The 12,500-nt window shown below is 43.9% G+C and overlaps 1 protein-coding gene across 1 annotated transcript in view; it reads left to right on the top strand.

Annotated features, from left to right (window-relative positions):
* The window catches only part of LOC110173959 (dynein axonemal heavy chain 5-like), a 102,650-nt gene that overhangs the window by 35,718 nt on the left and 54,432 nt on the right, over positions 1-12,500 (top strand). Inside the window, 3 exon segments of the mRNA XM_055151203.1 lie at positions 128-235; positions 10,244-10,431; positions 10,743-10,937. Coding sequence (XP_055007178.1) covers positions 128-235; positions 10,244-10,431; positions 10,743-10,937 — 491 coding nt within the window.

Genomic DNA, 12,500 nt, shown 5'->3' on the forward strand with positions numbered 1-12,500 from the left:
TCCCTCCCCGTGTGTGTCAGGTCCCTCCCCGTGTGTGTCAGGTGCCCTCCCCGTGTGTCAGGTGCGCTCCCCGTGTGTCAGGTGTGTTACCTGTGTGTCAGGTGCGCTCCTGTCTCTTTGTGTGCAGGTAAAACGGAGACGACCAAAGACATGGGTCGGTGTTTGGGGAAGTACGTGGTCGTGTTCAACTGCTCCGACCAGATGGACTATAGAGGCCTGGGCCGCATCTACAAAGGTCTGACTCAGTCCTGGTTCAGTCCTGGTTCAGTCCTGGTTCAGTCCTGGTTCAGTCCTGGTTCAGTCCTGGTTCAGTCCTGGTTCAGTCCTGGTTCAGTCCTGGTTTAGTCCTGTTCAGTCCTGGTTTTCCTGGTTCAGTCCTGGTTGTCCTTTTAGTCCTGGTCTGTGTCAGGTCTGGTCCTGGAGTCCTGGTTCAGTCCTGGTTTAGTCCTGGTTCCAGTCCTGGTTTAGTCCTGGTCTGTATCCTGGTTGAGTCCTGGTTAGTCCTGGTTAGTCCTGGTCTGTTGCAGTCTGGTTGATTGGTTGGTTTAGTCCTGGTTTAGTCCTGGTCTGTTGCAGGTCTGGTCCTGGTTGAGTCCTGGTTCAGTCCTGGTTGAGTCCTGGTTGAGTCCTGGTCTGTTGCAGTCCTGGTTGGTCTGGTTGAGTCCTGGTTCAGTCCTGGTTGAGTCCTGGTCCTGAGATCCTGGTCCTGGTCTGGTCCTGGTGGTCCTGGTTGAGTCCTGGTTGAGTCCTGGTCTGTTGAGCCTGGTCTGGTCTGGTCCTGTTCAGTCCTGGTTGAGTCCTGGTCTGGTTGAGTCCTGGTTGAGTCCTGGTTGAGTCCTGGTCCAGTTGGTCCTGGTTGAGTCCGTTGGTCTGGTCCTGGTTAGTTCCTGGTTGAGTCCTGGTTGAGTCCTGGTTGAGTCCTGGTCTGTTGCAGGTCTGGTCCTGGTTGAGTCCTGGTTGAGTCCTGGTCTGTTGCAGGTCTGGTCCTGGTTGAGTCCTGGTTGAGTCCTGGTTTGAGTCCTGGTTTAGTCCTGGTCTGTTGCAGGTCTGGTCCTGGTTGAGTCCTGGTTCAGTCCTGGTTGGAGTCCTGGTTGAGTCCTGGTCTGTTGCAGGTCTGGTCCTGGTTGAGTCCTGGTTCAGTCCTGGTTGAGTCCTGGTTGAGTCCTGGTTGAGTCCTGGTCTGTTGCAGGTCTGGTCCTGGTTGAGTCCTGGTTGAGTCCTGTTGAGTCCTGGTTGAGTCCTGGTCTGTTGCAGGTCTGGTCCTGGTTGAGTCCTGGTTGAGTCCTGGTTGAGTCCTGGTCTGTTGCAGGTCTGGTCCTGGTTGAGTCCTGGTTGAGTCCTGGTTGAGTCCTGGTCTGCCTGGTTGTCCAGGTTGGTTGGTCCAGGTCTGGTTGAGTCCTGGTTTAGTCCTGGTTTAGACCTGTTTTTTTTTTTTTTCAAATTAACTTTTTATTGAAAAAGCAGATTACATTTTGCAGTGTGTAAAATTAAATCACATGTTCCTGCTCTTACAATTTTTTTAAAACATATACAAACTCAGAACAGGTTGTGGAGCCAGGGAACCTCTTTCACAATTTAACAGAATATTGCAACTATGAAGTAGTTTTATATGAAGTCTGATCTCACTGGCTTTACATATTCTGTCCACCTAGTCCACATCTTGTAAAAAGAGTCCAGCTGCACTTTCAGTAAAAATGAAATCTTTTCCATCATGTAGATCTCTTGCACAATGTCAATCCAGTTCTCAATTGTTGGTCGCTCAGGTTTAAGCCATTTCCTTGTTATTGCCTTTTTACTTGCTGCCAGTAGAATATAGAGTCGTCTCTTATTTGTGCTGCTAAAGCCTCTAACGCTAAGTTACCAAGGTACAAAGTTACAAATGACAGGGGGAAAACACATGAAAAAACACCCTGCAGATGTTGATGAATCTCTGACCAGTTTTCTTGGATGACCCCACATTCCCAAAAAATATGGAAGTGATTAGCCCCATCATTCCCACATCTCCAGCAGGCATCACCTATTCCTTGGTGTCTCTTTTGTACTGGTGTAATGAAAAATCTCATTAGGTTTTTCCAACAAAATTCACGCCATGTATTTGACCCTGTTGAGATCCACTGGATTTGACATATGTGCTCCCAATCCTCTTCTGTCATTGTAAACTTTCCCTCTCTTTCCCACTTTTCTTTGATATAATATGTGCTCCCCTCCTTACCCAACAGGATGCCATTATACAATTTCGAAACTATTTTTGTGGGAGATGATTTTATTAGCGACATAAATATTTGTAAGAAACCCTGATCGGCTGAGGGAATTGTAATTTTCTGAGTGAAGTAGTGCCTTATTTGCAGTACCTGAAGAAACCTCAGAGCGCAGTCCATGCTTCTGTTTTAAAGTGTCAAAAGCCTGAAATCCCATTGTGGACAAATGATTTATAATCAGTTAATCCTTTTGAAATCCAAACTTTGAACCTATCATCATATTTATTGGGGGTAAACTCAGAATCGTATGCACACCATCTCAAAATGTGTGAGTCCCTCTCTAGATGACATAACTTAAGAGTTTCATTCCAGGCCATAATCATCGTATTTAATAAGTGGTCATCTTGTATATTAATTTTACCCTGCAGTTTTGTATCTGCAATTAGAGCTTTCAATGGTTTCCCTCAATTGATTTCCTCCCAGATCTTTCCATCCCGCCCCGTAAGCAGAGAGCACATCACACAAGAGGCCTCAGTTGGGCAGCATAGAAATATTCCTTTAAGCATGGAAGGTTCCTACCACCTTTATCTTTCTTTAACTGTAAGGTTTTATACTTAATTCTAGCTTTTTTACCTTTCCATATGTATCTTGATATCATCTTGTCCCATTCTGCAAACTGTTTATGTGGTATAGTAAATGGCAAACACTGAAACAGATATAACATTCGAGGAAGAACATTCATTCTGATAGAGTCGATCCTCGAATGTAAATCCAGAAAGGTATAGTTTCCATCTTTGTATATCCGGTGCAATTTAATGTTAAGAGGTCCATAATTTACTTCATACATCTTAGTGAAATCTGTATGTAGTACAATTCCTAAATATTAATACAATCTGCATCCCATTTCCATTTATAATCATTTTTAATATTTTGAGGTGGGTCATAATTTAAATCAATATCTAGTTTGTTTACGTTAATTTTGTACCCTGAAAAAGCACCGTATTCTTTCAAGTGTTCTGATCACTAGGGTAGGGTTGCGTTGGGTGAGATATGGTCAATAATATCATCAAGCAAATAACGCCAGTTTGCTCCCTCCTGCAATTGTTACCCTTTGATATCTTTTCTTTGCCTTATCCATTGACCAAGTGTTCAATATACAAGCAAATATAGTGCGGACATATTACAACCTTGTCTAGTCCCTCTTTCTAGAGGCAATGGCTCAGTAAGGTCCCATTAATTTTAATTCTAGCGGTCGGTTGTTGTATAACCCTGAAATTTCTCAATTATTGATTTATGAAAGCCAAACTTGCCAAGTACTTTGTACAAGAAGGTCCACCTCACTGAGTCAAACGCTTTTCAGCATCAAGGCTGATCACTAATGTCTCCTGCTTTTGTTTAACGACCTGCTGCATTATGTGCAGAACTCTTCTGATGCCGTCCTGTGTTTGTCTTTGTTTGATAAACCGGTTTATCTTTATGGATCAACTGTTGGTAGATTGTTTCCAATCGCTTTGATATATTGATGTGAATAATTTGTAGTCAATGTTAAAACACTAATTGGGCGGTAATTACTACACTCTAGTCTATCCTTTCCCTCCTTAGTATAATTGGAAATTATTGCTCATTCCAAGATTTTGGTATTTCTTTCCTCTCCATCACCAATTAAAAGTCTTCAATAAGGTTGGAATCAAGTGATCCTCCATTTTTTGTACCACTCAGGCCCATAACCATCTGCTCCGCCATCTTTCCTCTTTTCAGTCTCCCAATTGCTAAATGAATTTCTTCTTTAGTTTTGCAGGCAAGAAGTTTCTTATTTTGTTCTTCTGACAAGGTTGGTAAATCTATTGGTCAAGAACGTATCATCTGCTCACATATTTGTGCAAATTGAGAGTAAAGATTTTTATAATAGTATTGAAAACATGCTGAATTTTCTCCTGTTCAGTTTCTAATTGTTATTTAAGGGGTTTTTTATTTTATGTATTGTTCTCTCTGCTTGTTGTTTCTTCAATATATAAGATAGACGTTTTAGAGATCTCCACCTGATTCATAACTGTTGTTTTGTAAAAACAAGCTTTTTCTGTACCGCCAACGTATTGATATCATCAATTTCTTTTTTCAATTTTATAATTTCAGATTTAATTTCGTTTTTCATAGTTTTAGAGTGCACACGCTGAATTTTAACAATTTTTCCAAGCATACAAGTTTGTATTGGTTGGTTTCTTTTGATAAGAGGAGATACTTATAATTCTACCCTCATTACTGCCTAAGAGTTATCCCAAAGAATCACTNAAAAATCTCATTAGGTTTTCCCAACAAAATTCACGCCATGTATTTGACCCTGTTGAGATCCACTGGATTTGACATATGTGCTCCCAATCCTCTTCTGTCATTGTAAACTTTCCCTCTCTTTCCCACTTTTCTTTGATATAATATGTGCTCCCCTCCTTACCCAACAGGATGCCATTATACAATTTCGAAACTATTTTTGTGGGAGATGATTTTATTAGCGACATAAATATTTGTAAGAAACCCTGATCGGCTGAGGGAATTGTAATTTTCTGAGTGAAGTAGTGCCTTATTTGCAGGTACCTGAAGAAATCCTCAGAGCGCAGTCCATGCTTCTGTTTTAAAGTGTCAAAAGCCTGAAATGCCCCATTGTGGACAAATGATTTATAATCAGTTAATCCTTTGAAATCCAAACTTTGAACTATCATCATATTTTTGGGGGTAAACTCAGAATCGTATGCACACCATCTCAAAATGTGAGTCCCTCTCTAGATGACATAACTTAAGAGTTTCATTCCAGGCCAATAATCATCGTATTTAATAAGTGGTCATCTTGTATATTAATTTTACCCTGCAGTTTTGTATCTGCATTAGAGCTTTCAATGGTTTCCCTCAATTGATTTCCTCCCCAGATCTTTCCATCCCGCCCCGTAAGCAGGAGAGCACATGCACACAGAGGCCTCAGTTGGGCAGCATAGAAATATTCCCTTAGCATGGAAGGTTCCTACCACCTTTATCTTTCTTTAACTGTAAGGTTTTATACTTAATTCTAGCTTTTTTACCTTTCCATATGTCTTATATCATCTTGTCCATTCTGCAAACTGTTTATTGGTATAGTAAATGGCAACACTGAAACAGATATAAATTCGAGGAAGAACATTCATTCTGATAGAGTCGATCCTCGAATGTAAATCCAGAAATGGTATAGTTTCCATCTTTGTATATCCGTGTGCAATTTAATGTTAAGAGTCCATAATTTACTTCATACATCTTAGTGAAATCTGTATGTAGTACAATTCTAAATATTTAATACAATCTGCATCCCATTTCATTTATAATCATTTTTAATATTTTGAGGTGGGTCATAATTTAAATCAATATCTGAGTTTGTTTACGTAATTTTGTACCCTGAAAAAGCACCGTATTCTTCAAGTGTTCTGATCACTATGGGTAGGGTCTGCGTTGGGTGAGATATGGTCAATAATAAATCATCAGAAATAACGCCAGTTTGCTCCTCTCCTGCAATTGTTACCCTTTGATATCTTTTCTTTGCCTTATCCATTGACCAAGTGTTCAATATACAAGCAAATAATAGTGCGGACATATACAACCTTGTCTAGTCCCTCTTTCTAGAGCAATTGGCTCAGTAAGGTCCCCATTAATTTTAATTCTAGCGGTCGGTTTGTTGTATAACCCTGAAATTGTCTCAATTATTGATTTATGAAGCCAAACTTGCCAAGTACTTTGTACAGAAGGTCCACCTCACTGAGTCAAACGCTTTTCAGCATCAAGGCTGATCACTAATGTCTCCTGCTTTTGTTTAACGACCTGCTGCATTATGTGCAGAACTCTTCTGATGCTGTCCTGTGTTTGTCTTTGTTTGATAAACCCGGTTTGATCTTTATGGATCAACTGTGGCAGGATTGTTTCCAATCGCTTTGATATTATTGATGTGAATAATTTGTAGTCAATGTTTAAAACACTAATTGGGCGGTAATTACTACACTCTAGTCTATCCTTTCCCTCCTTAGGTATAATGGAAATTATTGCTTCATTCCAAGATTTTGGTATTTCTTTCCATCACCCAATTAAAAGTCTTCAATAAGGTTGGAATCAAGTGATCCTCCATTGTTTTGTACCACTCAGGCCCATAACCATCTGCTCCCGCCATCTTTCCTCTTTTCAGTCTCCCAATTGCTAAATGAATTTCTTCTTTAGTTATTGCAGCAAGAAGTTTCTTATTTTGTTCTTCTGACAAGGTTGGTAAATCTAATTGGGTCAAGAACGTATCAATCTGCTCACATATTTGTGCAAATTTGAGAGTAAAGATTTTTATAATAGTATTGAAAACATTGCTGAATTTTCTCCTGTTCAGTTTCTAATTTGTTATTTAAGGGGTTTTTTATTTTATGTATTGTTCTCTCTGCTTGTTGTTTCTTCAATATATAAGATAGACGTTTTAGAGATCTCCCACCTGATTCATAGTACTGTTGTTTTGTAAAAACAAGCTTTTTCTGTACCGCCAACGTATTGATATCATCAATTTCTTTTTTCAATTTTATAATTTCAGATTTAATTTCGTTTTTCATAGTTTTAGAGTGCACACGCTGAAGTTTTAACAATTTGTTTTCCAAGCATACAAGTTTGTATTGGTTGGTTTTCTTTTGATAAGAGGAGATACTTATAATTCTACCTCTCATTACTGCCTTAAGAGTATCCCAAAGAATCACTGGGGAGACCTCATCATTGTCATTATGCACAAGGTACTCCTCTAACGCATCTTTTAGATCTTCTTTAATATTTGGGTAGTTAAGAATATTACTGTTTAGCCTCCAAAAAGTAAATCTTTTCTTACTTGCTAAGCAAACATTCACATAGACTGGGTTATGGTCAGAGATTGTACAGGGCCCAATTTCACTGGTTTTGACTCGGAGGATGTCATTTTTGAACATAAAAAAATAATCTAGACGAGAATAGACATTATGGGGGTGTGAATAGTGAGTATACTCCCTCCTGGATGGATTATTATCTCTCCATACATCAATTATTCCAATTTCTTCCATAAGATGTAGCATCTTTTTCCCTATCTTTTTAGTGTCACCTTTCCCATTTGAAGAGTCAAGTGAACCATTTAACGCAATGTTGAAATCTCCCCCACATATTAAGATTCCCTGACTTTTAGTAGTAATTAGTTCAAAAACATGTTTATAAAAGGACCAATCGCTACCAGGAGGGACATACACATTGACAAGAGTTACAAGGGTATCTTCAATCTTTCCTGTTATCAGGACATATCTGCCTTCCTTGTCTTTGTGCTCTGATATATGCTCATAGTTCAGTACCCGCATATCAGAATCGCCACTCCTCTCCGGCGCCCTGAACCATGAGAAGAATAAAACACATGTTTGAAACCCAGTTTGTTCAATTTGGAATGTTCCTCATCTGAGAGATGCGTCTCCTGCATCAATGCAATTTCTACTTTATCTCTTTTGAGTTTAGACAGTGCTTTCCATCTTTTAACTGGACTATGCAAGCCATTAATATTGATTGTAACAAGTTTTATACGTTTGTCAAACATGGTGTTATTCCATTAGTTACATCATACATATGTTCCCTGCTCCCCATAATAACAATTGAACTAAGAACAATAGTAAAACTGAACATTTGAAAAAGAATAACGAACAGACTTTGATGATGTGAACTCCTGAGGCAGGGGTCTTTGAGACAGACCCTGTAGAGCTTCTAAAGGCAACGTCCTCATCAGTTTGTTGAAGGGGGCCCTTATTGGCTGTGGCGTGCACTATGGGAAGATGCACCATAAAGAACCGTACACTTCATATTTCACACCAAAAACCACAATGTCTTTAAGCTTAGGCTTAAAATAAAAAGACCATAATGGATATTTCTCACTGACAATCAAAAAAAGTAAAAAAAAACAACCTTAATCTCCAGAGGGAACAGCTGCCGCTCTCCTGAAGGCTCTCAATTTCTCTTTGTAACCCGGGTCCAGCCCTGGGTTTGGTGTATTGCGAGCAGCCCCTCTGGTCACTCTGGTCCAGGTCAGCTGTTTTAGTTGCTCCAAGATTGTTTCTGCTGGTTTGATAATCACAACAGGAAAGCCTCTTCTGGACATGTCTTCACTCGCCTCCACTGCTGTATTGTACGTTTTGATTCCTTCGGCAAACTTCACCTTCAGTCTAGCTGGAAAGAGGGTTTGGAACTGGATCTGGTTGTCTTTTAAAACTCTGCGCAGGTCAGCATATTCTCTTCTCTTCTTAATGATAACAGGAGGATAATCATTGTCCAGTGTTATTTGTTTACCTTTCCAAGTAAAACCTCTTTGTTGCCTTGCGGAGGATTTGTTCTTTTGTCTTGAAGCTCAAGAACTTAACGAGAATAGAGCGCGGCGGGGCCCCACTTGGGGGCGGGGCCCAGGGAGCGGTGAGCTCGTTCAATGCCGATATCTTTCACATCATCCAGTCGCAAACCCTCACGCAACAAACATTCAACAAAGTCACTCACTGTAGGGGAGTCTCGCTCGGATTCTTCGGGTACGCCGTAAATCCTGATATTCTCCCTCCTGGTGCGGCTTTCCAAATCTGTTAACTTGTCCTCTAACTTCATGTGCAGCTGCACGAGTCCGGCCATGGCGTCCTCGGTGTTCTGAATCCTCTCCTCCGCTTTCTCGATCCTCTCCTCAGCTTCCTCCAGTCGGTTGTTCACTTTGGCGATATCATCCTTGATACCTTCTAACTGCTCCCTGTTCTCTTGGCGAAAGTCTCTGAGTTCTCGTAAAAGTACATCGTAGTCCGCCATGATGCGTGGTAGCGAGTGTTAGCTTAGCGTTGGCTAGTTAGCCTTGCAGTTGTTTTGCCGTGGATCTCCGATGGTCAACTGTACGCTAACGCTAGCGTTTTTCGAAGTCGATTCACTTACATTAAGTCGCCATCCAGTATGGTTTTCTGGTGTATTTCTCTCCCCCTTTATCTTATCTCCAATTTATAAGATTTATTTCACCATTTGAGGGGGGCTGGTATTAATTATCTTGGTTCTGTCGGGAGCCTCTCACCACGCAGCCATGACGTTGATGTTCCAACCGGAAGTCCCTAGACCTGGTTTAGACCTGGTTTAGACCTGAGTCCTGGTTGAGTCCTGGTTGAGTCCTGGTCTGTTGCAGGTCTGGTCCTGGTTGAGTCCTGAGTCCTGAGTCCTGAGTCTGGATTTAGTCCTGGTCCTGTTGCAGGTCCTGGTCCTGTTCAGTCCTGGTTGAGTCCTGGTCCTGGTTGCACCTGGTCCTGGTTGGTCCTGGTTGAGTCCTGGTTGAGTCCTGGTGTTGAGGTCTGGTCCTGAGTCCTGTTGAGTCCTGGTTGAGTCCTGGTCCTGGTTCTGGTCCTGGTTGAGTCCTGGTCCTGAGTCCCTGGTCTGGTCTGTTCCTGGTCCTGGTTAGTCCTGGGTTGCAGTCCTGGTCCTGGTGAGTCCTGGTTGAGTCCTGGTTGAGTCCTGGTCGTTGGTCCTGGTTGCAGGTCCTGGTTGAGTCCTGGTTGAGTCCTGTTGGTCCTGGTTGAGTCCTGGTTGAGTCCTGGTCTGTTGCAGGTCTGGTCCTGGTTGAGTCCTGGTTGAGTCCTGGTTGAGTCCTGGTTGAGTCCTGGTCTGTTGCAGGTCTGGTCCTGGTTGAGTCCTGGTTGAGTCCTGGTCTGTTGCAGGTCTGGTCCTGGTTGAGTCCTGGTTTGAGTCCTGGTCTGTTGCAGGTCTGGTCCTGGTTGAGTCCTGGTTGAGTCCTGGTTGAGTCCTGGTTGAGTCCTGGTTGAGTCCTGGTCTGTTGCAGGTCTGGTCCTGGTTGAGTCCTGGTTGAGTCCTGGTTGAGTCCTGGTTGAGTCCTGGTTGAGTCCTGGTTGAGTCCTGGTTGAGTCCTGGTCTGTTGCAGGTCTGGTCCTGGTTGAGTCCTGGTCCTGGTTGAGTCCTGGTCTGTTGCAGGTCTGGTCCTGGTTGGTCCTGGTTGAGTCCTGGTTGAGTCCTGGTTGAGTCCTGGTCTGTTGCAGGTCTGGCTCAGTCCGGGGCCTGGGGTTGCTTCGATGAGTTTAATCGCATTGATCTTCCCGTCCTGTCGGTGGCGGCGCAGCAGATCCACATCGTGCTGCAGTGTAAGAAGAACAAGAAGAAGAGCTTCATGTTTTCAGACGGAGACGAGGTCGAGATGGACCCTGAGTTTGGCATCTTCCTCACCATGGTAACCACTCCTTTAGACCTGGTTTAGACCTGGTTTAGACCTGGTTTAGACCTGGTTTAGTCCTGGTTTAGACCTGGTTTACCTGGTTTAGACCTGGTTTAGTCCTGGTTTAGACCTGGTTTAGACCTGGTTTAGACCTGGTTTAGACCTGGTTTAGACCTGGTTTCCTGGTTTAGACCTGGTTTAGACCTGGTTTAGTCCTGGGCCTGGTTTAGACCTGGTTTAGTCCTGGTTTAGACCTGGTTTAGTCCTGGTTTAGTCCTGGTTTAGACCTGGTGTGTTTTAGAGACTGAACGTTTCCTCTGCGTCAGAACCCGGGATACGCCGGGCGCCAGGAGCTGCCTGAGAACCTGAAGATCCAGTTCCGGACTGTGGCCATGATGGTCCCGGACCGAGCGATCATCATGAGGGTGAAACTGGCCAGCGCCGGCTTCAGGGACAACGAGAGTCTGAGCCGCAAGTTCTACACACTCTACAAGCTCTGTGAGGAACAGCTCTCCAAACAGGTACTACAGACACTACAGACACACAGGCACTACAGACACACACGGACTACAGACACTACAGACACGGACTACAGACACACACGGACTACAGACACACAGGACTACAGACACACAGGGTACTACAGACACACAGGACTACAGACACACACGGACTACAGACACACAGGCACTACAGACACACACGGACTACAGACACACAGGGACTACAGACACACAGGTACTACAGACACACACGGACTACAGACACACACGGACTACAGACACACAGGCACTACAGACACACACGGACTACAGACACACAGGCACTACAGACACACACGGACTACAGACACACACAGACAACACAGGACACACAGGGACAGACACAGGGACTACAGACACACAGGGACTACAGACACACAGGGACTACAGACACACACGGACTACAGACACACACGCACTACAGACACACACGCACTACAGACACACAGGGACACACAGACAGACACACAGGGACTACAGACACACACGGACTACAGACACACAGGGACTACAGACACACACGGACTACAGACACACACGGACTACAGACACACACACACACACGGGACACGGACTACACAGACACACACGGACTACAGACACACACGGACTACAGACACACACGCACTACAGACACACAGGCACTACAGACACACAGGGACTACAGACACACAGGGACTACAGACAGGGACTACAGACACACAGGGACTACAGACACACACGGACTACAGACACACACAGGGACTACAGACACACACGGACTACAGACACACACGGACTACAGACACACAGGGACTACAGACACACAGGGACTACAGACACACAGGGACTACAGACACACACGGACTACAGACAGGGACTACAGACACACACGGACTACAGACAGGGACTACAGACACACACGGACTACAGACACACACGGACTACAGACACACAGGGACTACAGAAACACACGGACTACAGACACACACGGACTACAGACACACACACAGGGACTACACAGACACACAGGGACTACAGACACACAGCGGACTACAGACACACACAGGGACTACAGACACACAGGGACTACAGACACACACGAACTACAGACACACAGGCACTACAGACACACACGGACTACAGACACACACAGGGACTACAGACACACAGGGACTTACAGACACACAGGGACTACAGACTACAACACACACGGACTCAGACACACAGGACTACAGACACACAGGACTACAGACACACACAGGACTACAGACACACACACGGACTACAGACACACACTACAGACACACACGGACTACAGACACACACGGACTACAGACTAGACACACAGGGACTACAGACACACAGGGACTACAGACAGACACACGGACTACAGACAGGGACTACAGACACAGACACACAGGGACTACAGACACACACGGACTACAGACACACACGGACTACAGACACACAGGGACTACAGACACACAGGGACTACAGACACACAGGGACTACAGACACACACGGACTACAGACAGGGACTACAGACACACACGGACTACA

This window comes from Boleophthalmus pectinirostris, unplaced genomic scaffold, assembly GCF_026225935.1.
Source record: "Boleophthalmus pectinirostris isolate CB_2022bp ecotype Guang Dong unplaced genomic scaffold, ASM2622593v1 HiC_scaffold_15, whole genome shotgun sequence".
Classification (NCBI taxonomy): domain Eukaryota; kingdom Metazoa; phylum Chordata; class Actinopteri; order Gobiiformes; family Gobiidae; genus Boleophthalmus; species Boleophthalmus pectinirostris.